Source organism: Dermacentor variabilis, chromosome 10 (assembly GCF_050947875.1).
Source record: "Dermacentor variabilis isolate Ectoservices chromosome 10, ASM5094787v1, whole genome shotgun sequence".
Taxonomy (NCBI): Eukaryota; Metazoa; Arthropoda; class Arachnida; order Ixodida; family Ixodidae; genus Dermacentor; species Dermacentor variabilis.
This window is the reverse complement of record NC_134577.1, coordinates 5,670,851-5,698,349: the sequence shown is the minus strand read 5'-3', so window position 1 is coordinate 5,698,349 and position 27,499 is coordinate 5,670,851. Positions and strand designations below refer to the sequence as shown.

The following is a 27,499-nucleotide window of genomic DNA, read 5'->3' as shown; positions in this document are numbered from 1 at the left end:
ATGTCCTTCTAAAAAGGCCTTGTGGCACTGGTAGACTTGACATTCTGACATACAATTCTTGCCAAAGGCCATCTTTATCATAGGAAACGTTTCTGTTGCGAACTTGCAGAGTTTCACACAAAAGTTAATGGCAATCTTTTGTTCCAACAAGTGCTGCATTATGGCTTGCATGGGAGATGAAAACGAGTTTCACAGAAAAGCCTGCTCTTGCTGTCCAGATGGCAGCAGACGACAGAGCAACCACGTACGCACAAGCTAACTTTCCCCTCTGCCAATTCCAACAGCTTCCAACAGAGCGTTGCGACGTATAATTGCTTCACAATATCATCACTGACATTACTTTTTTGGACAAACCCTGTATATCAGCAGTGCAAACCAGCCACTCACAGTCAGGTCGCAGTTCGCACACGTACAGTGTAAAGAGCATCAGAAATGTACCTTTAGCATCCTCTTGTGTATGCAATATAGGAAAACGGCCGCAAGCGGCACGCTGTTCACAATGCAGTGCAGATATCACTGAGGCTGTCAAGAAGGCATGTGCTCAAACATCCGATATGCTACTGTAATGTGAATGTGAGCATGTGACTTAATAAAGTGCACATTACCACAACCAAAAACAGATAGAAGAAATACGCCAGAATACACAGAACGGAAAGCGGCACACTGTTAGTAATGCAGTGCGCAGCTGTCAAGAAGGCACACGCACACATCGACAAAGGTCTCTAACCGAGCAGAACTGCTTGTGGCGCTGGTGCGCTCGCTCATGCCTGGCCAAGCCGACCGCGCTCCGAAACGTGCGCAGGCAGCGTGAACATTTGTGTGTCGCCTCTCTGTGCGTCTCCAAGTGCCGCTCCATCATGGCTCCTTCCAGGAACGACTTGCCGCACACATCACACGGAATGCGATTCAGCATGAAATGTTGCGCCCGGTGCTGGTAAAGGTAAGACCTCTTGTCGAACCCCTTGCCGCACTCAAGGCAGTAGAGACTGCTCTTGGTGCCGCCGCCTTCTGCCTTATCGATGGACTGCGATAGCCGCGGGTGGCAGTCGCGGAGGTGCTGCGTGTAGTCCGTGTAGTTGTCGTATTGAGACTCGCACGCGAGACAGTGAGTCTTCATATTCGGATGCGCCGCAGCCAGGTGATCCAGGTGGGAGCGCTTGTCATACGCACCGGCGAAGCAGATGACGCAGGTGAAGATGCAGGAACTTCGATGGCAGATCCGAGCGGAATTACCTTTGCGGTCCGAGTTCTCGTCCAAGTCCGAAACGTCAGTGTCGTCTAACCTGTTATCGTCGGATGTAGCTTCGTCAGTATCACCGTCGAGCTGAGGATTTGAGAGAGCGGCATAGTCCTTACGAGGCTGGCGCCGTTTTCGCACAGCAATATCGCTGCATAGACCCGATGCGTCTTGTTGGTCGCTTGAGCCACACACAGCATCAGACATCTTGAGAAACAGCGGCAAGCGCAGTTAATCGGACACAACCGGCTTGAATGTCTTTGTTTAACCAACGCAGTGGAGTCACACCATAGCAGGCGCCACCCGATAAATCGCAAAGCGATCGGCAAACTTTGCTCAAGGAATGCCTCCTTTACTAGATACCTGCCGCGTGAGCCGAGAAGCTGGTTCCTGCCCCTTTCCTCTTTACTCTTCCCCACCCGGATTAACCCGGGTCGCGCTAGCTGCGGTGGCCGCTGCAAACCTAAATCACGTAGCCATGCCTCCGAGATTTCAGCGGCGTCTGATGCGATCCCGGAGGCACAGGACCCACAGTCTCTCGTCAAGCCATTGGTCGAGCGCGCGCCAGCCTAGTAATCGTCACTTCCTCCGCAACAGAGGTGGGTCGGCTCCGAGCGCCGTCTCTCCGCGACTACACTGAACTACGGGAACCTCCGCTCCAATAGGAAGACTAGGAGGAGGAAAAACTTTATTTGCTCTAATTGGTTAGAAATTAGCGGTGGCAGATGCGGTCGGCCGTCTTCACGGTCTTCTTCCCCATCTGCGCAGGGTCGACGTCCCTATTCCAGGGCACCACTGAGGGTGGCTACTCGGCGAGCGTGCCTTACTAGTCCATGCTGGACTTTCGGGTCGCTGCTGGAGAGCACCCTCTCCCACTGCTCCGCACTCGGGTCTTTTATTTGAAGGAATTGTTGATTCTGAACGCATTCCCATGTAATGTGATATAAGGTGGGCTTGGCGCCGCACCAGGGGCAAATGTCTCTATACTGGGTGGGAAACATCTTGCTTAGTGTGTTTAGGTTTGGATATGTTCCTGTCTGCAGCCTCCTCCAAGAGGTTGCTTCATGCTGATTTAGGCTGTTGTGGGGTGGAGGGTATTTGATTCGGACCCCCTTATAGTAATTCAAAATGTCTGAGTAGCTTGGGTTGACTGGTATGGGTTCCTCAGGGTCGGTGCTTGTGGCCGCTCGGTTTGTGTGCTCTCGAGCTGCCTTGTCCGCCCTTAGGTTCCCTTCTATTCCAGCGTGTCCCGGTACCCAGAAAATTGTATGCCTGACTTTGTTGTTAGCCCTGCAGGAGCGGAGGATGTGAAGCGCTCTGCGTCCTATTCTGCCGTTCATGTAATTCCGACACGTAGCTTGCGAGTCGGTGAGTATCGTTAAAGACCTTTCGGATCGGTAGCCCTCCACTGCCGCTAGAGCTACGGCTATTTCCTCAGCTTCCGTTACCGAGCAGTCCTTCATTGACGCGCTGCTGATCTCTTTGTAGTCCTGGCTTATTACTATCGCAGCTGTCTTTACTATGTTTGTGCCTCTTTGCTTGGCGTATACTGCAGCATCTGTGTATACTGTTGTGTTTTTTGTGGCCAGGTACTTTTCGACGTATTTCGCCCTTGCGTCCCTTCGCGCCGTGTGGAGGTTTGGGTCCATGTTTTTGGGTAGGGGGCTAACAGTGTATGTTTTCCGATATTCATCAGGAATCCCCTCCGTTCTTTGGGTTTCTTTGATTGATTCCGCGAAGCCTAGCCTTATTAGCAGTTCCCTTCCCGTTTTGGTCTGCTGGAGTCTCATGAGCTGTGCGATACTTTGGGCTTCTTTTAATTCTTCGAAGGTGTTGCTTAAACCAAGTGCCATTAGTTTCTCTGTCGATGTATTGTTCGGCAGGTGAAGTGCTGTTTTGTACGCTTTGCGTAAAATTGTGTCCGCTTCTTGTATTTCCTGTTTGGTGCAGTTGAAGTACGGAAGTGAGTATGCGACCCTGCTGACCACCAGGTTGCCAACCAGCTTAAGTGTGTCTCCTTCTTTCATCCCATATCTCTTTTGTGACACCCGCGTGATCATGCGTGTTATTTGGGTTGTTGACTGCTTGAGTGTTTTCAGCGTGTGGGTGCAGCGCTGGTTGGATTGCACCCACATTCCAAGGATCCTGATTTGTTGGCTTTCGGGTATCGGCTGCCCCTTTAGCCATATGTTAAGGCTTTCTTTGCTTTTCTTGCCCCGTGTAATTCTCAGAAGCTCGGATTTCTCCGTGGAGCACTCAAGGCCTCTTTCCCCGACGTATTCTTCCACGCAAGTGGCTGCTTCTTGCAGATAGCTTTCTTTTTGGCACAGCGAGCCTTTAGTGGCCCAGATAGTGATGTCATCTGCATAAATGGCGTGTTTTATGCCTTCGATTTTGCTTAGTTTATGCCCTAGGCCAATCATAGCGATGTTAAAGAGTATCGGGGAAATTACTGAACCTTGGGGTGTCCCCTTGTTTGGTGTGGGGAATTTTTGTGATCGAATCTCTCCCAAACCTATTGTTGCTGTTCTATTGGAGAGGAAAGCTTTGACGTATCCGTGTACTTTCTTCCCGCAGTCTACGCTGTTAAGGCCCTCCAGGATTGCCGCGTGGCTTACGTTGTCAAAAGCTCCTTTTATGTCTAGCGCCATTAAAATGTGTTCTCCGTTGTATGGTATGTTGCTGAGAACCTCATGTTTAATTTGGAGAAGGACATCCTGTGTCGAAAGCTTGGATCGGAAACCGAACATACTATGGGGGTATAGCTCGTTTTCCTCCATGCAATGTTGTAGTCTTTTTGTTACTATCCTCTCATATAATTTGCCTAAGCACGATGTCAGGGAGATTGGTCGTAAGTTTGTTACCTGTAGCTTTTTACCTGGTTTGGGAATCATTACAATCTCGGCGTGTTTCCATTCCTCTGGTACCGTTTCCGCAGCCCAGTGTTGGTTGAGGAAGGCGGTGAGTTGTTCCACCTGTTCGTCCCCTAGGTTTCGAATAAGTGAATTTCTGATTTTGTCCGCGCCCGCTGCTGTATTCTTTTTTACGCTTCTTATGGCCGCGTACACCTCTTCTTTTGTGATTGGCCTGTCCAGCAGCTCGTTTTCTTTCCCTTTGTATTGTTGTGTGTAGGACGCCGGGTGGTCATGTCCGAAACATTTGACTCTGACCTGCTCTAGCAGTTCCGAGTCCGGTCCCTCGAATTGGTGTACCAGGCGGTGTATGGCCTTATTGTTTTCAGATTTTGTTTTTGTTGGGTCCAGGAGCACCTTGAGTATGTGCCATGTTTTTGCCGTGCTAAGCGTTCCGTTTAGGGACTCGCTAAACTGTTGCCAGTTTTGCCTAGTCAGCTGAGCCGCATACTCCTCCGCCTCCTTGGTTATCTCTGCGATTTTCTTTTTGAGCTTCCTGTTTAGCCTTTGTTTTTTCCATCTTTTAGTGAGCCCGCGTCTTGCCTCCCATAGCTTGAGTAGTCGCGAGTCCACCTCAGGTGTTTCCTCTGTTCTGTCTATTTCTTTGGTGTACTTGTCGAGCACCTCCCTGAGCTTGTTTCCCCAGCCTTCTAGCGACTCGATGTTTCCCTCTATAGTTTTGCATTCCTTCCTGAAGGCATTCCAATCTGTCACCTTGGTGGTGCCAATTTTGCGTTTTATTCTTCCGGTTGCCAATTGCGTTTTTAGGATGTAGTGATCGCTGCCCAGATTCTCCAGCAGGTTTTCCCATACCGCCTTGTCTGTTCCCCGGATGTATGTCAGGTCGGGGCATGTGTCGGAGCTTACGCTGTTACCTAGTCTGGTTGGCGTACTGTCGTCTGTTATGAGGGTGCAGCCGTACATATCTGCTGCTTCCTTAACTTGCATGCCTTTCTTGTCTGGTTTTTTGTAACCCCAGGTCAGATCTTTGGCGTTGAAATCTCCTACAATCACTAGGGCGTTTGTTTTGGCTAATTTGCTCGCTCCTGCAAAAAGTTTGCGGAAGTCGGCCTCTTTTTGACTCGGAGGACTATAGAGATTTATGACAAAGACACTGCTGTCTTTTCTTTTCTTTTTTGGAATGAGTTCGACAATACCGTGGTCTATGTCTGTGTCGGCTATGCTGTCGTGTGCTATATGGCGGTGAGGGATTTACTGATTAGTATTGCTGTGCGTTCTTTTTCATAGCACGTGTAGCCTTTTAGCGTTGGTGTGGTTTTCCCTTTCTCCTGTAGTGCTATGATATCTGGTGGTGTGAGTTGTCTGTTTATGTACTGTAGGAGTTGCCCTTGTTTTTTGCGATAGCCCCTGCAATTCCATTGCCAAATTTCTATTGTTTCGTATCTGGCCATGATTAGTCCTCGGTGTTAGACGCGTTGTAGTTTTCGAGGCCCTGTCTTCTTAGGTTGAATTTGTCTTTAGCTTGTTGTGAGATTTGTTGTTTGCGTTGGTTCCGGATCTCCTGATCCATTATTGCCATTTTCTGTTCTATTGCATTTGTTTTCTCTTGTATAAACGTCATAAATTTTCTCATTTGGTCTTCGAAAGATTCTGGTTGCTGTGGTTGTTGTTGTGGTGGAGTCTGCAGTCTAGGGGGACTACCTGTCCTTTGATCCTGCAGGGCTTTAATTAGCTCCTCCAACCGTCTTTCTAGCTCTTCTATGCGTTTGCGATATGCTTCGTTTTCCTTTCTAAGATCTTTAAGTTCCTCTCCATTATTATTATCTTTCCCCGAGTGCGGAGGTGGTGTTTTGGGTGGTCCCCAGCTCACCTTAGCGTTATCTTGGGTCTTCTTAATATGTTGTTGTCCCTTGTGTTGCTGCTGCCCCCTCGTGGGCGGAGGCTGCAGTGGTGGGAAGGAGCTGTCCCTGGCTGGGTCTCTCGCCTGGCTCCTCGACTGGCTCCTCGACTGGCTCCTGGCTCGGCTCCTCGAGCGGCTCCGGCTAGCAGGCATCTAGTAAAGGAGGCATTGGCTCAAACAGCGACCGCGACTAGCCCCACGCGACCGAGCGTGGGGCTAGAATGAAAATATTTTTAAGAATTTTAATAAAATAAGGTAACGTAAATAAATGAAATAATAGAAAAATATTGATCATTTTAAAAATTCAGCAAGGTACTTTTTTGTCTCTCTAATAAAATTGTAAATTGCAAGAAAAGTATTCTTTGTCTTAGAAAGCGGCGGCAGGAGAGAAAATAATGTTCGGTAGTTTATAGGTGTTCTGTGGTTTCAGTTCCTGCGCTCTCCTGATACTGAAACTATCGAACATTATTTTCTCTCCTGCCGCCGCGAAAGAACTGCCTGCATGAGGTTCCAAACGCTCAGTGCTGTCTCCCCTACTCTTCAACGTGGCTATGAGGGAACTCTCCGAGCAGTTGGCAAAGCTCGAGGGATTAAAATTAAGTATATATGCGGATGATATCACCCTCTGGGTCAACCGGGGAAGTGATTCAGCCGTCGAAAGCCTGCTGCAGGCCGCCACCGACATCATAGTCGATCACGCGGCCGAGAGAGGCCCAGCATGCTCGCCGCAGAAATCAGAATTGTTTATATACTATCCGAAACACTTACGGTGCAAGGCACCGTCGGAGATCAAAATTAAAGTGGCGGGTAAGGAAGGCCAATAGTGGAGCAAATTAGAATCTTGGGCCTGATTCTTCAGTCACACGGCCACAATGTCGAGACCGTCAAGAGGCTGCAGAATCACGCAATACAGACCCTGAGGCGGGTGGCCAGCATATGCAGAGGGTTAAAGGAGGAAAATTTGATTAAACTAATACAGGCGTACATATTCAGCCGGGTGAGCTATGCAACGCCATATCTCGATTTGAAAGTGGTGGAAAGAGAAAAGATTGATTCTCTGATGAGAAAACGCGTAAAAGGAGCGCTGGGACTGCCCATGTGCACATCCACAGAGAGACTGATGGCTCTAGGAGTGCACAACGCATGGGCAGAACTGGCGGAAGTGGTGCGAATCTCTCAAATTGAGAGACTTAGCACCACGAGGACAGGAAGAGCCATATTGGCCAAAGTTGGAATAAATCTGGACAGAGGCCCCACCCAAAAGGTGGAAGTAGATAAAGAAGCGAGAAAAAATATGATCATCCCCCCCCCCCCCCCCTTGCGAAAAAACATGCACCCGGAACATAGCAAAGACGGGAGGCATAAACGAGCCGAAGCATTAAAAATTAGATTCGGTAAAATTTCGGAACATGAGGTGGCCTATGTAGACGCGGCGGGAGGTAGCGGCAGTTTTACGGTGGCAACAGCCGTCGGCGGCCAGGGTATTCCCGTGACCGCTGTCACTCTGCACGGGCGCAACATAGAAGTTGCAGAGGAAATTGCGATCGCATTAGCTTGCGCTGGAACGGACGCGAAATTTGTGATCAGCGACAGCAAAACTGCCATACAAAATTTCAGCAAGGGAAGGATCTCGCCCTTAGCGGCCAGAATCCTAGGCCAGAGAAAGTTAGATGAAAAATTCAAATAGTTTGGTCTCCGGCGCACGAAGCCGTCCCCGGCAACGAGGCGGCCCACGAGCTGGCTCGAGATCTCTACCGCCGAGCTGCTACGGGGCCCCTGGATGACCAAGGGAGCGGAGAGCGCATGCTAAAATATGGGGATATCACGCAGCATTATAGATTGGCTCGTAGACTGGTATCCCCGCCAGACCCAAAATCAAACAACAGACAAGCAGTTGCGTGGAGACTACAAACTTGTACGTATCCGCACCCAGTTATGGCGAACCACATGTTCCCCGAGGCCAGGAGCGATAGGTGTAATCTTTGTGGAGCGAGAGGGACCCTCGACCACATAATATGAGAATGTCCGTACTCTCCCGGGGGAACGCACAAAATAGGTAGTAGAGACACCTGGGAAACCCTGCTGCGCAGCTCGGACTCTGAGCTCCAGCTCCGGCTCGTCCAACAGGCTGAAGAGGCTGCTGGGATCCAAGACCTCACAGCCTGCATCTGAGGCGGCGGCACCCACCCCCTGACCAGCGTGTCGGGGTGTTGGTAGGTCACCTTATCCGTTGGAGAATAAAGTTTATTCTATCTATCTATCGATAGTTTCAGGTGCACTGCAAAAAGAGCATAGAGGGGACATAGCGAGACCAGACCTGTGTAAGTAAAAATTTAGAGGAGGTACACGACATCTAAATTTTGTAAAAGAAACTTCCAATTGTCTTGAAGGGCACCAATTATTATTCCATGGGAAGCCAAGATGGTGGAAATGGATGTTGCAGAGTTTTGAGATACAGTGAAATTTCTGTACCTAGCCGCGGTGACATAAGCTGATGTCGGCAAAACAGATATGATAGGGCCATTGAGGGATGCTCGTGCAAGTGAATCGGCCATTTCATTCAAGTGTAACCCATGATGTCCTGGCACCCATAGCAAACATACTTTCCGTAAGTACGGAGGTACCATTGAAGAAAATGTTCTTTGAATTCTTGTACCTAAAGATGCAGTTAGTGCTGTACATACAGATAGAGAGTCGGTCACAATAACAGCTAATGGGTCGTTTTGGGAGAGTTTTTGTAACGCTAATATAATCGCTAATAATTCTGCTTGAAATATAGGTGTGAAATCAGGAAGGCGAAGGGAGTAAGACCATTGTAGAGATTCAGAGAAGATCCCCACTCCTGTCTTCTCATTGCACACGGAAGCGTCAGTAGCTATTACATTTTCAGTGGTTAGTTGTTGTAGGTGGTTGTGTAAGATATTAATTAAATCTCGCCTTGGTAACAGCTTAGCATGATTCGGAAATATGTCCTCGAACTCAATTTTGAGGTCTGTTAAGGCATCATTTGAATGACAAACTTGGCGTATGGACATATCCAATTGTTGTAACTGTGCTTGTACAAATAATATCTGAGGACCAGTGGAATCTTGACCATGATACCTGAAAAAACTCAGATGGTTCAGTGATAAATGCATATTGCATACGTCTTTTTAAAAAGTCATAAATTTTTAAAAATGGCTGGACCTTAAGCATGCGGAATCTGCAATCTAGGGTGGGTATATGAGCTTCCTGATATAAAACAGCATTGGCAACAAATCTAGGTAGCCCGAAGCATGACCGTAGAGCTTCTCTTTCTAAAAGTATGAGAGGTTTAATTTTGTAGGCGGGGCCACCGGAAAATATTACGCAGCCAAATTCTAATATGGGCTGAACATACATTTTATATATAATCGGTAAGGTATCCCTGCATAGTCCAGAGTGGCGGTGGCAACCGTTTTAAAAGCGCAAGAAATGTTTACACCCTTTGGAGTGTATATTTGCGACACAACAATAACCATCACCTGTCTTGCCTGCATTTCCTTTCTTGAAAATGCTGCGCTCGTTTCTTCCCTGTCGGGAATGCTATGTCCTGCTGATAATGCGCATGCCGTTCGTTACTGGAAAGTACCGGGCTCGCCGCGTTAAAGAAAGGAAATGCAGACAAGACATATGACGATTATTGTTGTGTGGCAAGATATGACTCAAAGGGTGTAAACTTTTCCTATGCTCTAAAGACAGTTGCACCCTTTGAGGTGTATATTTGCCACACAACAATAATCGTCATTTGTCTAGTCCGCATTGCTTTTCTTTAACGCTGCGAGCCCGGTACTTTACAGTAACGAACGGCATGCGCGTTATCAGCATGACATAGCATTCCCGACAGGAAAGTATACATATATATCGGGCACGACGTTTTCAAGAAAGGCAGATGGCTATTATTGTTGTGTGGCAGAGATACACCCCAAAGGGTGCAAACATTTTCTATAGCGTATACACTCTTAAAACGGTTGCACGCTTTGGGGTGTATATTTGACCTACAACAATAATCGTCATCTGCCTTGCTTGCGTTTCCTTTCTTGAAAACTCGGCGCTCGCTGCTTTCCTGTCGAGAATGCTGCATCACACCGATAACGTGCATGCCGTTCGTGACTGGGAAGTACCGGGCTCGCAGCGTTAAAGAAAGGAAACGCGTGCAAGGCAGATGACGATTATTGTTGTGACACAAGATAAGCCCCAAAGAGTGTCAATTTTTCTGAGAGTGTACACTCTAAAAAAAGTTTGCACCCATTGGGGTGTATCTCTGCCACACAACAATCATCTGCCTTGCTTGCGTTTCCTTTCTTGAAAACGCCGCACCTGCTACTTTCCTGTCGGGAATGCTATATCATGCTGATAATGTGCATGCCGTTCGTTACTGGAAAGTACCGGGCTCGCAGCGTTAAAGAAAAGAAATGCGGACAATACAGATGACGATTGTAGTTGTGTGGCAAGATACGACTCAAAGGGTGTAAACTTTTCTTAGAGTGTGTACACTCTTAAGCAAAATTACACCCTTTTGCCACAACAATGATCATTTCATTTCATTTCATTTATTGAAGCCTTAAAGGCCCGGAGGCATTACATAAGGCGGGGGCAAACAAAGTATCAGGTACTCTTCATCACGCTAAAGAGGGAAAAGAGGAAGAAAAGATAGACGAAGAATAGAAAAGATCGTTATCTGTCTTGTCCGCATTTCCTTTCTTTAATGCGGCGAGCCCCGTACTTTCCAGAAACGAACGGCATGCGCGTTATCAGCATGACATAGCATTCCCGACAGGAAAGTAGCGGGCGCGGCGTTTTCAAGAAAGGAAACACAAGCAAGGCAGATTACGATAATTGTTGTGTACCAGAGATACACCCCAAAGGGTGTAACTTTGCCCAAGAGTGTAGGTGCATGTTCTAAGGCATCCCGATCTCGCTTCGAAAAGTAATGAGCTTCCCTTTGAGTTATCACAAATTTTTCTTTCCTGATTTCGTTTTCTCCTCTTAAGTAGTTACTCATGGCAGGTTTCTTTTCCATTTCTGCCACCCATTAGATTATTTCAGCCTCTCTGACTTCCTGCTTGACATTCTTTGTTGCTGTGTTGCCCACCCTACAGGTCACATACTTGCTAGTAAGCTTCCTAGTTCTTTTCCTCCACTGCGAATCAATGCTTTTCCTGTACAGATACCTGAACACTCTCACAGCCCATTTACTTACTTCCACATTCCTCAGCCATTCTTCATACTCAATTTTACTGCGAGCTTTCCTCACTTCAACACTTCAAGCGGTATGGATGGATGGATGGATAGTTATGGTATGAGCGCCCCCTTTAGTATGGGGCGGTGGGTTGCACCACCAAGCTCTTGCTATTATACTGCTTAATGTCCTACCTAAGTTAAAAAAAGCTAAAAAAAAAACTTGAACTCCCACAACCTAATTTTCTGATCCTCTATTGCGAACTTTCCTTTGTACGTCTCTGTTTTTTGTCGTTTCCCTACTTTTCTTCCACGAATCTTCCAAGCGCCTCTTACTAATCTCTATTGCGGACATGTTTACTTTTCCACTGCTCTCGCTGAAACCAAGGGCTTCAAGGAGGCCAGTGGTGCCTTAATCGACCGCTGGGTAGACGTCTTCATATTCTAATAAAACATGCTCCGTCGTTTCCCTAGCTTTATCGCAGCAAGCACATGCTTCTTCTTCCTTCTTATATCTCGCTTATATAGGTGCGTGTTCTAAGGCATCCTGATCTCGCTTCGAAAAGTAATGAGCTTGCCTTTGAGTTATCATAAACTGTTTCTTTCCTGATTTAGTTTTTTCCTCTTAAGCAACTACTCATGGCAGGTTTCTTTTCCATTGCCGCCACCAATGAGATTATTTCAGCCTCTCTGACTTTCCGTTTCACGTTCTTTGTTGCTGTGTTGCCCACCCTACAGGCCGCATCCTTGCTGGTAAGCTTCCTAGATCTCTTCCTCCACTGTGAATCAATGTTTTTCCTGCACAGATACCTCAACACTCTCCCAGCCCATTTACTTTCTTCCATATATCTCCTCAGCCATTCTTCATAATCAATCTTAATGTGAGCTTCTCTCGCTTCAAAACTAGTCCAGCCCATATCACCCTGCACAGCTTCATTTGTATACTCTTCCCGTGAGCGCCCAATGTGAGGTGACCCACTGACCTTTGGTTCCTATCGAGTCCTCATTGTACTCCTGATTTCAAGCAGACAACCGCATTTCCAAACGCAAGTCCTGGAACCATTACACCTTTCCACATACCTCGGAGGACCTCGTACCTATTGTATCCCCATAGCGCTCTGTGCTTCATATATGGCTGCATTTCTCTTCCCTTTCACTGTTATTGCTTTTTCCTGTGTTTGCATACATCTACTTCCTTCGTTTATCTATATACCAAGGTATTTATATTCTGTTACCCAAGTTATATTTCCTGGCCCTGTATTGCCACTGCCTGTTCACTTTTTCATTGAATACCATAACACCCGATTTTTTAACACTAAATTTCAAGCCTAAATTGTTGCCTTCCTGTCCACAGATATTAGCCAGACGTTGAAAATCACTTTGCTTGTTAGCGAGCAACACAATGACGCCTGCATAAAATAAACCTGGAAGCTGCTGCTCCACTACTGTACCCGCCTGCTTGTATGAGAGGTTGAACCAAATATTACTTCCTTTTAGGCCCCTCTCCATTTTCACCATGTACTATCGGCGTCAAATGAAAGTTGAACAGCGGAGCGCGTGGACCAAGCATAAGTGAAGATACAGTGCGCGCCGTCCAGTCATCACCATTGACAGGCGCGCACATCTGGTTTGGCCGCACTGCGCGATCGCCCTCTAGTGAGATAATAATGTCGCTTCTGTTCTGGTTCTTACATTTGAAAGGGAGAAAATGAAAAATAAAAATTAAGCTAGAATATTGCAGTTTACGGCGAGTCTTATCGTACAGATCTCCGAAACAACAAGCGCTGTCGGCGCGAACAGCGGTGCGCGTTGTGCAGTTTGCACCGTCATCGCGAGGTAGATTCGCCCGCGCGGTTTGCACCTTGCGCGCCACATTCGTTCTTTCGATCGGCAAACTTGCGCTGCGCAGTATCGCTGGCAGCCGCGACGGCGGCCGGCATACCGAGCGCGTTTGGCCGTTTGACATGGTTTCACTCCCAAACCTCGCGCAGTGCGGCCAAACCGGATGTGCGCGCCTGTCAATGGTGATGACTGGACGGCGCGCACTATATCTTCACTTATGCTTGGTCCACGCGCTCCGCTGTTCAACTTTCATTTGACGCCGATAGTACATCATAAACAGCAGCGGGGATAAAGGGCACCCCTGCCTCAGTCCCTTGTTGATATCAACTTTCTCCTCACTCCCGATCCCTTCTCATTCAACACAAACAGTATTTTCTAGGTAAATCTCCCAAAAGCTGTCGACAATCGTCATCTCAGCCTTCCCCTTCCAGAATATCCCACAAAATGTTGCGGTCTACGTTGGTCATAGGCTCCTGTCATGTATAAAAAGGCCACATTAGGCTCCTGTAATGTATAAAAAGGCCACATATAACGGTCTGCTTTCTACTCTTGATATTTCAATATGCTGAGTAAGAACAAATAAGTTATCAACTAAACGCCTACCTATACTGCAGCCATTCTGAAGTTCTCCCAAAATACCATTATTCTCTGCCCATGCTTGCAGCTTTAATTTCATTGCCTGCATTGCTAGCCTGCATACTACCGATGTAATGGTCAATGGTCTATACGAGTGAATCCTATCTTTCTCCCCCTTACCTTTATAAATTAAATTCATTCTACTTTGTCGCCAACTGTGTGGCATTCGTCTATGTTTTAAAGTTTTTTCCACTGCTTTCACCAGAGCTTCCTTACTTTTTGGTCCTAGTTCATTAATCAGCCTAACGGGAACCTCGTATAGCCCTGTGGCTGTGCCGCTTAGGAATTTTCTCTTCGGCTTTCTTCCAGTTCAAATTTGTCAGCACCAGCTCCTTTTCCACCTGGGTCTCTCTCATGCTCTTTTTTTCTTCAAATACAACCTTGTCCATTGCCTTGGAAATATTTGGCTGTTATTTTTCGGATGTAATTTATTGCCGCTTCTCCTTCCAGTCTGTTTCCATCTTCGTCTAGGATATGTTGTTGTATAGTTGTTGACTTCCTGCCTAATAATATGATGTTTTTCCAAAATATTCTAAGTGCGGCTTCTTTTTCTCACGTATTTCTGACAACCAACATTCACTTTCACCTTTTATCTTTGCTTGCACCAGTATTTGAACCATATACTTTTCCTCCAGGTATATTTCCCATTTGCATTGGGTATTGCACTTGCAAGAGTACACTTTCTCTATAGTGTACAAATCCGGCCGTTTACATCAGGACGCCGACTGCCTGTACCGTCACTCTGTTGACCCACCGAAAGCTACAGACCTCGAATCCGATACCAGCATTATGTCCATCCCAGGCTTCCTCAACATTAGCGATGAACAGCACCGTGATCCGTTTCTGCGGCCCGTCATAGATCGTTAAGCTCGCCAACTCCTCATCCTTCTCTGCGCCTCTTCTGTATTTCTGACGGAGTCCTGTACAAACGGAACTTTTGCCCTGATGGTGCTGACCTACTGCTGGCCATACCAGGGCACCTTCAATGCACCATGCTTCAACAACGCCATGACGCACCCACCACTGAGCATCTGGGTGTTACTCGCACCTTTGACCGAGTTCGGCGCCGTTTCTTCTGGCACGACCTCTACTACTCTGTGCGCCGGTATGCGACTGCTTGCGACCTGTGCCAATGCCGGAAGCCCACTCCCATGGCACCAGCTAGGCTTTTACAACCCATCAATATGCCCACTGAGCCTTTCTTTCGCGTGGGACTCGACCTGCTTTGCCTTTTCCCTTTCTAAAGGCAACAAATGGGTTGGGGTTGCGACAGATTATGCCATATGCTTCGCCATTACGGGAGCTCTGCCTACAAGTTGTGCCACTGACGTTGCGGATTTCCTGTTACACAATGTCATCGTGCACCATGGTCCTCCACGTCAGCTCCTTACACATCGCGGATATTACTTCTTGTCAAAGGTCATTGATGATATCCTTCGCCTATGCTGTACTGAGCATCAGATAGCCACTGCTTACCACCCACAAACTAACAGGTCTCACAGAGAGATTGAACAGAATGCCTACCGGCATGCTAACTATGTATGTATCACCAGACAACCAGGACTGGGACGTTGCTCTGCCATATGTCACCTTCGCATACAATTCATTCCGCCATGACACTGCAGGTTACTCATCGTTTTATCTACTGTTTGGCCATGGTCCCGTTTCGCCCCTGGATACTATATTTCCACAAGTCGCACAGTCGCACACCGCTTATGCCCGCGATGAGACTTCTATGGCAGCACAGGCCCATCAGATTTCCCACGCTCGCGACACTGATTCCCAGGCTTCCCAGAAGTCTTGTTATGGTAAGCACCATAAAGACGTGCAATATTTGCCTGGCTTCCTTGTGCTCCTGTGGTTACCATCTTGTCGTGTGGGCCGATTGGAAAAACTTCTGTTGCAATACAGGTCCCTACCGAATCCTGTGACAGCTTTCGGATGTGACGTACGAGATTGCTCCCGAAGAGCCAGGCCCGTCATTCATACAGCCAAGAACTGATGTTGTCTATGTCTCCTGTTTAAAGCCCTGCGTGCGTGCATTTGCCGGGCCATAATCACTTGGGCCGGGTCGGTGGTCCAACACCGGCGGTGTAGTGTCGTGATGCAGAACAGGACGCATGGACAAAAGAAAACGACGAGTAAGCGTTGTTGCTGGGGCGCTTCGGCCGCCATGTTCCAGTGCCAGCTGGTGCCTTCAGCATTCACCTTGCATACACAACATTCGTGCTTGTCTCCACCTCACAACAATAAATACCTATATTTTCCCTTTCCAAATTGCAGTTTTGAGGAAGGGAGTAAAACAAAACTGACAAACATTGTGACCTCTTCAGTTAATGCAGCACAGTATAAACGAAAGGAGAGGACTAAGCCACTTCCAAGTCTCACTTGGCTACTTTATTTGTACAAGCCTGACGTAAAAAAGCTAAAGTCATGTGAATGGCAGCTTTAACTTGATCTTGTTGTGATGCAAGATTACAGCAAACATGCACACTACATAAATATAACTGACAAGTGCAACCACACACATGCCATCAGTGGCAGTCCTTGGATGAAAGAAAACATTCACCAGTCCAGTCAGAATATTTGCAAGGAGAAATACAGCCATTCCATTATAGTTGATGCTTTTCCATAGTATGTCAACATCAGTGTGAATGTTGTCGGTGTTGGTCACGGCAAAAAGATTGTAGTCTATGTGTGCATCGCGAGGCAGAAGAGCTACACGAAGGAATGTGACCATGACGCTCAGGGCAACAGCAAATGTTCCAAGCGAGTACTGTGGAAGAAAAAAAAAAGGTATAATTAAAGTTCACACCAGCATACATGTACATCTGCAGCATAAACACTGCTTACAAATGGCACATAAATAATTTCAGGTCCTCTGCCTCGTGACAAGGCAGCAGCGCATGCTTATCATACCAGTAAAGCTGGACATGAAGGAAATGTAATAGTTTTATTCTTTCCTATTTTCGTTCATTACTACATTGAGTGCTATTTATTTATCGGCATTAAAGAACAGTGACAGCTTAAAGCATTCAGCAGGATGCTCTTATACACAAGATAGCATATTTGCATGTGCATTTATTGTTTGTAATGTTATTTTTTTACCTTTCAGATTGCCTTTGACCTTTTTACCTTTCAGATTTACATTTCACATTGACATGTCATACTTAAACTTGTCTCATGAGACTGCTTAATTACACCAGTTACTTCTTGCAAAGTGATAATTTGCAATAGTTCTAACTTTCATGGGAATAGGGACACATTTTTCTATTGCAACTGCATTTTACCAGCATCAAATTGTCTTTTCTAGACTAGCATTATTTCCTTTCGTGTTATTAAGAATGTGAACATATGCAATCACTAAAGTTCATCTATAATTCATCATCATCATCAACCTATTTTATGTCCACTGCAGGATGAAGGCCTCTCCGTGTGATCTCCAATTGCCCCTGTCCTGCACCAACCGATTCCTACTAGCACATGCGAATGTCTTGATTCCATTCCCCCACCGAGTCTACTGCTGTCCTCGACTGCGCTTCCCTTTTCTTGGCACTCATTCTGTAACTCGAATGGTCCACCGGTTATCTAACCTATGCATTACATGACCTGCCCAGCTCCATTTCTTTCTCTTGATGTCAAGTAGAATATTGGCTATCCCCATTTGCTTTTATCCACACACCTCTCTTCCCAATCTCTTAATGTTACGCCTAACATTCTTTGTTCCAATGCACTTTGCGTGGTCCTTAACTTGTTCTCTAGCTTCTTTGTCAGTCTCCAAGTTTCTCCCCCATTAGTTAGCACTGGTAGAATATATTGATTGTGCACCTTTTTTAATGACAATGGTAAGCTTCCCATTGGCATCTGATAATGTCTGCCTTATGCGTTCCAACCCATTTTTATTCTTCAGTAAACTTTCTTCTTATGACCAGGGTCCTCTGTGAGTAAATGAACTCTGTAAACATTTCCTTCAGACTCTAGAGGCTGACTGGCGATCCTGAGCTCTTGTTCCCTTGCCAGGCTATTGATTATTATTTGTTTTCTGCATATTAATCTTCAACCACACTCTTACACTCTATCTGTTAAGGTCCTCAATCATCTACAATTATTGGACAGTAAAAATTCTTATAGCATGTTTGCTTTCTCTATGCTTTGCTTGACATCTATGTGAATTATGTGATTTTTAAGTACTCAGACCCCTCCATTTCCCCTAATTATTCTCGCACATTACAGGGAGATCCACGAGGTATCATTTCCTGCTGGTGTGCTACTGCCAACAGGAGTTTCAATGCACACACACACCATCCAGAGGCAGTACGACAGGTTTGCAAGCCTCCTTGAAACAGGATCCACTGTAGTGTGCATGATGTAAGTTGCTACAAAAGCAACAGCAGTCACTCCAGCAGCCTGCACTGCCGTCATGATCCAGTCACGAGCACTGTTCCTTCAAAGGAAAGAGAAAAAAAAAAGAATGCTGTGTACTTAGCACGAGCATCAATACTACAATAAAAAGAATCCCATGCATAAGCAATATTTTTCTAGTGATCGTTTGAGCATGGCATTATTATGCTGAGTAACAATTTGCTAGTTGCGAGTCATGACCCAAAACGGGCATCCAGCGAGGGACACAATGTCATCTAATTTTACATTTCCCCCCACTGCACTTCTCTGCACAATTATAAACACACAGGTCAGTAGAGGTGTACCACATAAAATTAAATTCTGGTGTTTTAAGCGCTCATAGTACAATATATTTGTGGGGCACACTGTAATGGGGAACTGCGGATTAATTTTGACCATCTGTGTTTCTTTCAACACACACCCTTAATGCATGGTGCACAGGTGTTACTGCATTTTGCCCCCATCGAAATGCAACCACTACGGCCGGGATTTGCTCCCATGCCTTCGGGTTTAGCAGCTCAACATACCATACAAAGTGAAAAGTGACATTTGTTTTAGGGTTGCTTTACTTGACACCAGGAAATATTTCACCCATTTCCAATATGTGCATTCATGCCTTTTATGTAACTTCCTGCTCTCCATTATGTCTGCATGCAATCATTGGGTATTTGAATAAATACATATACTTGAAAGCAGTGCTCATCCTGTTTGTTTCCATTGATTTGTGTGGGTGCCTTGTACTGCACAGTTCCTTCTAATGAAAGCACAATATAAGTGATGTAATCAGAAGCCCACCACACAAAAGCAATACACAATTATACACTTTTGACAGTGAACTTATAAACATCTTTTTTTTTCTTGATAAGCACTACTTTCTTTCAGGTGTTCATGAGAAGCATGCTGTAATGCATTGGCAAACAAAGCAAATTCTAAAAAAAGGTTAATTCAAGTTAAAGCTCTCTAAAGAAGAAATGACAATGTCCATGCGATTTTTTTATTACATGCCGGATGATCAGAAGCCCTAGTTATTGCCTACATATCCATCAAACTTCCCATTGCTTGCACATATTTGGCAAGCAAGCTGTTGATGCAAGAAAGCACAATCATTTCACCATTATTAATGTAAATTAGGTGTCTGCAAGAAAACGTTATTCACTTTTCTACTAGACAGCCAAAATAATCCACATATCTAAGCTATTCACTTCACTCCTGCTCATTTCCTTTCAGTTTTTCCTTTTTCTTTGGTTTGTAGCCTTTATAAGTATTTTTGGTTTGTTCTGTTGCGAATGCCTTTAACTACTGTTTTAATTATACGACTACCTATTGACTTTATATTACCTTGCAGTTTACTACATTTACTTTGTATAATCTTCCACCTAGCGACTACTGTATTGCTGTTTTATGCTGTGTATTTCCTCTAATGTATATATTTTCTGACAGGAGGTCCCCTTTCAGCCACATGCTCTGGGACCTCCTTCTGTATACTTGTGTAAGCACGCCATGTCTCCTCCTTATTAAATAAATAAACTGAAACTGAAATTATAAGTAGGCATCACATTGAAGTAATTAGGCACAATTACGCACTCCCGCATACACTCAAGGACAGCCTCCCAGACACAGTGTGTGTGTGTGTGTGGGTGAGTGCAAAGCTGTGCCGAATTACTTCAATGTGACAAGATACCAACTAGCACAACAGCAAGTTCTACTAAGGTATCGCACCATTGCAAAGGCAAAACCAAGAAGGCCAAATGGTCTCTTGATGTCATTTCCTTTGTACTAAGGGCTGCATTAATGCTTACAGTGTGTACTTTGTGTCTTCTGTATACCAGGAAGAGGCTTTCCAGCCATTTGACTCTAACTTGTAGTATTTACGACCACATTGTAATACTCCCTCAGTACTGTGAAACAACAGTGCCATCTCGTTGCCTTCTTTCCGTTGTGTTGCCTGTTCCATTTTAAGACATCAACCTCCGCGGGCACATACCGTGGCTTATAGCCAAGTGTTCTTGCTGTTGCTGCAGCAGCCAAGTGCAGTGCCACATAGCCAACAATGGAGGCAAGGCCTTCCTTGTTTGCTGCCAGGAAACCTGACCGGTCATCATTGTCCAGGAATAATGCCAGTGGAGTGAACAGGAGGCAGGCTTCATACAAGCCGGCCATGATGACAGCAACCACCCAGTCCAAATGAATCGGCACGGTCGCATACACCACTGATGTTAAAATCTGCAGGTTACATAGCTTACATGTTTATGCTGTAAACTGTACCATTGGCTCACAAAGAAGTGACCAACAGTGACTATTCACAATGCTAAAACCCAGACCTAAACGATAACACAGCACATCACATTAGTGGTGCAACAATGGTGAGGTTCTCTAAGTAAACAGCATCGATCAGGGTAACAAATCCAGAGGCAGCCCCCAGAAATATTTGCAAGCCCAAGTCAGTGACGATTCATTCTGCTTCGCTCCAGGTGCTGTCTCTCTGCCTATAGTCATGAGCACGGCTGCAGCCAACTAGTACTCGACAGACCTCATACGCCTCGGCCTCTGTCAAGCAATGCGACAGTTCTGACCCTTCATCCAGGGACCTCGGCTTGCACAGAGGGCGACTGTGTCTGTACGCTTTAGGTATGCAGTATAATTTTTGCATTATTGTTATGTCTTTTAGAAAATGATTTATTTAGCTAAACATGAAGTGTATTGCTTGCTGGCTGCAAGTGCCCTGGTTGTTTGAGCCACTGGAGTATCTGCGGCTCTGGCTCTGTCAAGTTTACCAGATACAGCCACTTCAGCGTCAGTGGCTCGAACGAGCGAGGGTCATGCTGGCGCCTCAGCTGTCATAACAAGAAGTGGTGGTACATAGCAATTACATATACATACACAACATGTCACATGTTTGTTCTCTGACTTATATCACAGCTGCACCTTTGTTCTATGTTTTTGTTGTGTCACTTGCATCATAGTCTCTCATGATGCCTCCTTACTCAAAGCTGTGCCTCTGCCCCATGCCATGCCACTCCTTTATTCACTTTGACATGCTGAAATTGCGACATTGAAGCAGAGCAGCACTGAAGTTGTCTGCTTAGCCGAAATCCTAACGCTAGCACCACTTTCGACATATCCATCCCCAAAATGTATTTTGGAGCACATTTTAAGGACAGATATACCAAAAGTGGGGTTGGCCTTACGACTCTGCGACATGAATATGTGCCGTTTGATGCATGCATCTTATTTATAGGCTCTGCAATATGAACACAAGCTATTAATGCCATTATAGACAAAGTTTACCAGAAAATTGGCTGTAAGTGACAAAAGTATATGTACATTAACTTTGTTGTTGTTTGTAAAACTCTGCTTTTTTAGTGAGTACGGTAGCTAGCTTTGTGAGTCGGTACATCTTCATAACTACTACACACAGCACGCACTAAAAAAAGATGAACGAAGAATAGACAAACACAGCGAAGCTGTTTATGGCTAGGTTCTGACAGATCTCATTTCTCTGGACATAGACCAACAATTTTCATACGTGGGCCGATCCTGAAGACAGTTCAATGCTGGGCCGACCCACGGCGGAGGTGAAGCAGCCGTTAAGCAATCCCCATACGCGGGTCGATACCAAAGATGGTGAAATTCTGGGCCGACCTGCCGCAGAAGCGAAGCAGACTTTAAGCACTCTCCATCATGACCCAATCCCGAAGATTGTGCAATACCTGGCCAACTTGCAGAACATTCACAACTTCGCTGGTCATCCTTCTTCACAGAGTGGAAGGGCACTGAATTTTTTGTTTTGCCTTATTAGTTAAATTATGCTGGAGCTGCTGCTTAGTTCATTGAAATAATGACATCTTTACTGTTGCAGCACATGCACTGTCAGATTTCTCAGTGTCAGCTAAGTACAAATTGATATACTGCAATATAAGTACTCATACACCAAATAAAGAAAAACCCAGAAGTCAATCCATAAAATGACAGCAGTCAAAGCTGGCTCATATGTATTTGCAAACACAAAAGTACAAGCTGGTTCTATGTTTCTCTTTCCACATTTGGTGATGTGTCAGACAGCGCCACAAAAAGTGTTTTACCCTGTTTCTTCCATTTCTGTTTCATTCCAGCTTGCTTGTGCATGTGTCTGCTTTCTGATGCTACTACGCATGAACAATCGTGACTGACAGGATATCTTACCCTGGTGCATGCTAGTGTGAAAAAGAAGTTCCAGTGGACACCATACTCATGGGCAGGGTTTTGGTAGTTGAAGACTGTCACCATCAACAGACGTAGCATCCCCAAAATGACAAGGGCTATACTGCCACGCGCTGCTTTCCACACATATTGTAGGCTGCAAAAGATTTCACAACTGTACGGATTATCTGCACTGAAACAGAAATTTGAGCCTAATGTTCACACACCTTAGAGTATATGCTTATAGTTCATGCCAGATATGCAAAGACTGGAATGAATTGTACAACCATGCAAATAAATAAAGGCCTCTTCTGTGCTTCGAGATTGCTCTAGAGGTAGGCAAGCTCAGCTAGGCACAATGAAGCCAGATCTTGTCATCAAATGAGGCTCTTCTGTAAAGCAGGTATGTGTAGCAGAAAGTGGGTAATGTGACTAACAGATAGAGAGAGAGAATAAACTTTATACAAAAGAGCACACAAGCGTAGGTAGCTCCTCCACTCTAAAGTGGGTGGTCCCTTCAGTCCAGGAATCCAGTGACCTTGCTGCCCTTCTTGCTCGGTGGACCAGGTCCGGTGGGTCAGAGCTGGATAGCGCTGCCTCCCATTGGCGTGTGGTGGGGTGTGTTACAGGTGCGAGCTCTGGTGTGCTTGCAGAAACCCTTACCATGTAGTAAAGTGTTGTACATTGATCGCAGTGTGCGCATTTATAGGAATACAGCGCAGGGCCTATGGCATGGTAGAGACTCAAGTGTGGATGAAATTACTTGGGACAGATTTTTCATGAAAATAACCTCATACGTGACCTTGTTTTATGCAACGCTACAGTCAAATCCACTTAAAATAGTATTGAAATGCCAAGGAATTATCTTTTGCATACTGCAGCCGTTCAGCAGGACTACTGTGCGAGTGGGTACATGGTACAAATAAACTGTGTTAAAGCAAGTAAACATGTAATAATAATTTTAAAGTACAATGAAGTTTCAAGAACAAAAATACAAACCAAGAAACTTAAACAAAGAAACAGTGTCATAAAAATTAACATGCAAAAAGATAATGTTGTTCAACGTACACAAGAAGGACATCAATCTAAGGCATTCAAAAATTCTTGTATGAGCAATGACTGGATGTGGCCAGATATACGATTCCACATATCTGTGGTCTGGGGGGCGGAAAAAAACTATTTAAAAACAACTCAGTCCAAGAATGAAAGACACATACGTTTAGTATGCGACCGTTTCTGGTGGATGATAATTTAGCATGTGTTGTGTGTGTGTATGTGTGTGTGTGTACGTACATACATACATACATATGAACGAGAAGAAAGAGGGTTAACCAAGGGGCCCAATTTTTATTAATCATATCATAAAGAAGCCAACAAACAAAGACACCAATGACAACAGACGGGACATTACTTGTATTTGCTAATTGAATTAATGAAATTGAAAGTGAATGAAAAAATAACTTGCCGCAGGTGGGGAATGATCCCATGTTTTTGCATTACGTGTGTGGTGCTCTAGCAATTGAGCTACTGCGGCTCCTTTTTCCCGCCCATTTCTTTAATTCAATTAGCAAATACAAGTGTGTGTATATATATATATATATATATATATAATCTTGGTGGCCTAGTGCTTTTAACCTAGTCATACACACCTGCCTTATCTCCATTCTTCCCTAAGATTGCACAAAAAGAAATGCTCGAGTGAGGTTCACCTAGATGTGTTACTCACTCCACCTTAAGTGGTGCTGCACATAAGTGCACCATGCTGTGAGATATGCACAAGTTGATTAACTAAGTCTAACCTTAATAGTATAATGAATTGTCAGAAATAATGAAGTACCAGATATAATAAAGCAAGTCTAATATGTCTCTCGCCAATATCATTGTGTAACGAATATTTGTAATGAATAGATATTATTAGATATAATGAAGGCATTTTTATGTTGGAAGTGACCTTGTTTTAACAACGTTTTGCTGTAGTTTGTTCAATATGTTAAAGCAGCAGCGCAAGAAAAGAACAGACACAAGAATGCAAAAATGATGCCATGGAAGCTGATCTAGGAATAAACAAGCTGTCCTAGAGTGACAAGCAACAACTAACATTTTTCTAGAGTAACAAGACATAACTAACATTGTGATAGAGTGAAAAGCTTACTTGTGACAAGCCTGGTATCATGGGCAACTTCCTCCTGTACACTAACTTGCAGTTACATCATAGTCCTTTCTTACAACTACAAAACTAACTATTCCTTATTTAAAAAGAAAAATTTCTGATTTCCTGGCCAGCAATTGAAGCAGCTTTAGTTAACCAGGCCTCTAAATCTGCCATGTTGAAAAGGGCAGACTTGTTCACCTATAAATGTATGGTCAGGCTTGCTGCCTCAAGCTGAGCTCAGCATTGGCCTCCAAGTGTGCATAAATATCCAGTAAACCAAAGGACATTTGTCAATGCAGGCAAAAAAAGTTAACAGATTTCTCCTTCATCTTCAAACAGCTTTTTCAGCACAAAAATTGACACAGAAGACAAAAGAAGCACAACACACAGACAGCGCTGTTCACTGTGTGTTTCTTTGTCATCTGTGTCGTTTCCCAAGATGAAAAAGCTGTTTGAAGATTAATCAAAACCAAACTAGCCCGACTTTCAGTTCTTTTATCCGAAAAGTGGTATGCCAGCTTTTTGCCATCCTCCTGCTGCTACTTTCAACTTGCCTGTCGTACTGAGTTTGCCCAGCAGAACCTTTTGCTGAAATGTGCTGTTATTACTAGCTAGGTTTTCGAAAGGCCATGCTGACAAGATTGATTCCACTAGTATCTTTCAGATGCAGAAGTACCTTATATCCAACACATTTTGCCGATTATTTATTGCATGTTCCTGCTACATGCTTTTTGAAGATTTAAACAGGTTGTTGCTTTGTCGAAATAAAATGCCATGAAGCCACATTAATAGTGTTCTGTCACATACATGATCAAAACCTCAGGAGGCTGAACTATATCAAGACACCAGCGTTATTCAATTCTAACCAATATGACAAACTTTTTGTGACGCATTGTATTACATCATTGTACATCAATGTAGAACTGAAATTACATACCGCTCTGTGGGAAGTCTGTTCTTGGCCTCTCGAGAACTGACGGCCACAATTATGACAAAGGCACCAACACCTAGGTCCATAGGACTGAAACCTGTCTTCTCTGTTTTGGCAAAGTACCGAGGCACAGTTGAAAAATCCACAGCCAAAATGCCAAATATGGTCATTAGAATTACTTGTGCACGACCCGACGTTAGTCCAGGGTAGTCATGAGGTGCCACTTTGGCAATACTTCTGAAAAAGATGAAAATTTCAGGAATGCGGCTGCAGTAATATTTCTTTCTTTTACAGCGGAGCTGTCTTAGGCTAGTTTCCAGCGTTTCATGATGTGCATAGGTAAAAATGATGGCGGCATCTATAGAGCTAAAACAGCTTAAGCATAAGGCGAAATTGTATCAGCGTATGTGTCCCAGCTGCGTTTGAGGCCAGATGTGCCAAAACCGGTTATGGATGATGGTTTGATGCCTTGTGATCTGCGCAAACAATGACAGCACAGCCATTGCACCCTATGCCTTACCGACGATGGGCTAGTGCTAGGCTAGTACGAATGTGCCGATGACGTCGGCACATATTCATTCCACAGCCTTGCTGTGGAATGTGTGATGCGTGCGCCGTACAGACTGGGGCCAGAATCATTGTCGCCACCATATACGTTCATTCTGGAACGTCAAAGAGGGTCCCCTTGAAGATTTTATTATCTATACATTTAGGTGGATCCTCCCGGTGGACCCCAATCCTATCGTCATTGTGGGTGACTTTAATGTCAATGTGTCTCGTCCCGGCAGAAAGTGGTTCCTGGCGTTTCTCTTGGAAATGTTTGGCCTTCAATGTTGCTCCAAGACCGATGTCTCCACGACGTGCCATCGGTCGTGCATAGACATAACATTTGCTAAGAACATCTCCAGTGTTGTCACAAAGCCCATGGCCGTCTACCATAGCGACCCTAAAGCCACAGTTACTGTGGTCACGAGATCAATGTAAATACAAATAAACATAACAACGTATACATATTTGTGTTGTTTTATTTTATTTATATACAGCTCCGCTGGTCATCCACTTTCACAGTGCGTGATTGCTCAGATTTTTTTTTTTTAAATTATGGTAGCCATACTCAGCCAGAGATACCGTGTACTTTTAAAACTGGAGTAATCACGTACGACGTACAAAACATTAAAGTGTACCTATTTTTGGTCAACTTCTTTCCCTGTTTTTTTGTTGGGGTCCACTGGTCAAACAGGCGTTGTGCGAACCGTATCCCAAGTGCTAGGGCGATGACTGTGAACACTAAGCAAGCCCAGTAGTCAGCAAGAAGAGTGAAAGACAAAATGAATGGCACGCACTGAACAAAGATAGCAAGGCTTGCAGAAAACCTGTAATTAAAAAGGGAGTATCAGACAGGCCATAGCATTGAAGATGAGATAACATTACCAGATGTTTTTCCTCAATGTTTCGATGGCGGGCAACTGCACAAGCGTTGAGTGCAGAACGGTGCTGTACATCAACAGACCGCCAATAAGTAGAAGCTCCAAAGGATTACAGCCATCTTTAGACGTTACGAACGCCTCATGAACAGCCTTTTCTGATTTGTCCATGGTACCTATAACTCGCGCCCGAAGACTCTGAAAGAGAAAGCGCTTACAGCCGCTGCACCAGTCGCCCCCCACCCCATGTCGTACATGAAAGTACGCATAACCAAACAATCGGCTAAATGAAAGTGAATCACTCACCTCTGGAAGGAGGAAGTCGTCTTATGACATGTTCAAACAACGTACTGTAGGTTGTCTTCAATTTTCATTGTTTGTCACCGCAAGGCAGTGGAATTCGCGTGCACAGTGCCGCGACGACGAAATAGACGAACCACAGGACGAAACCAACTGCAAGATTAGCGCCACTACAGCGACTCGATCAAAAGAGTGCCAAAAGTAGTAGCAGACACCGCAGCCCCTCAGCCACCGCAGCGTCGTCGGACCATGGTCGGGCCTCGTTTTGTGCTGCGTACCGTGTTTAATGTAAACTGATATACTTAAACATAATAAGGCCTTATTTAATTATTAAAATTGTAAATAAGCATCCAGTTATATAAAATAATGACAATGAAATTATTAAAGACGGCGCTCGCTACAATCTTCTGATTTTTGTGCCCAGA

At 45.0% G+C, this 27,499-nt stretch overlaps 2 protein-coding genes and 1 long non-coding RNA gene across 8 annotated transcripts in view; 1 reads left to right on the top strand and 2 right to left on the bottom strand.

Annotated features, from left to right (window-relative positions):
- The window catches only part of LOC142559773 (zinc finger Y-chromosomal protein-like), a 29,572-nt gene extending 27,978 nt beyond the window's left edge, over positions 1 to 1,594 (bottom strand). For 2 of the 3 annotated variants that reach the window (XM_075671413.1, XM_075671412.1), the window contains exon 1: positions 707 to 1,594. In XM_075671413.1, the coding sequence (XP_075527528.1) occupies positions 707 to 1,444 (738 nt within the window). In that variant the 5' untranslated portion in view covers positions 1,445 to 1,594. The remainder of the gene's footprint in view (positions 1 to 706) is intronic. The other variant, XM_075671414.1, reaches the window with a different exon arrangement.
- On the top strand, positions 781 to 18,116 carry LOC142559780 (uncharacterized). Its single transcript, XR_012823249.1, has 2 exons — positions 781 to 940; positions 17,921 to 18,116. It is a non-coding gene; the product is annotated as an uncharacterized LOC142559780 (long non-coding RNA).
- LOC142559774 (glucosaminyl-phosphatidylinositol-acyltransferase PIGW-like) lies at positions 16,047 to 27,499 on the bottom strand. Of its 4 annotated transcripts, none has more exons than XM_075671415.1 (8): positions 27,081 to 27,499; positions 26,782 to 26,972; positions 26,535 to 26,723; positions 25,357 to 25,587; positions 22,271 to 22,442; positions 20,073 to 20,311; positions 17,990 to 18,131; positions 16,047 to 16,463 (listed from the first exon to the last, which is right to left on the bottom strand). In XM_075671415.1, exons 2-8 carry the CDS (start codon positions 26,943 to 26,945, stop codon positions 16,119 to 16,121), a joined length of 1,482 nt encoding a protein of 493 aa, XP_075527530.1. In that variant the 5' UTR covers positions 26,946 to 26,972; positions 27,081 to 27,499; the 3' UTR covers positions 16,047 to 16,118. The 4 variants fall into 4 exon arrangements, with proteins under 4 accessions (XP_075527530.1, XP_075527531.1, XP_075527532.1 ...); XM_075671416.1 differs by having other exon boundaries at positions 17,990 to 18,125; XM_075671417.1 differs by having other exon boundaries at positions 22,271 to 22,424.

Excerpts from the sequence above, each read along its gene's own strand:
- LOC142559774 (XM_075671415.1), bottom strand. The coding sequence starts at position 26,945 with ATGGACAAATCAGAAAAGGCTGTTCATGAGGCGTTCGTAACGTCTAAA. Across the intron at positions 26,724-26,781 it reads ACATTGAGGAAAAACATCTG|GTTTTCTGCAAGCCTTGCTA; the intron begins GTAATGTTATCT and ends TTTTAATTACAG. Across the intron at positions 20,312-22,270 it reads TCACACTAGCATGCACCAGG|ATTTTAACATCAGTGGTGTA; the intron begins GTAAGATATCCT and ends TGTAACCTGCAG.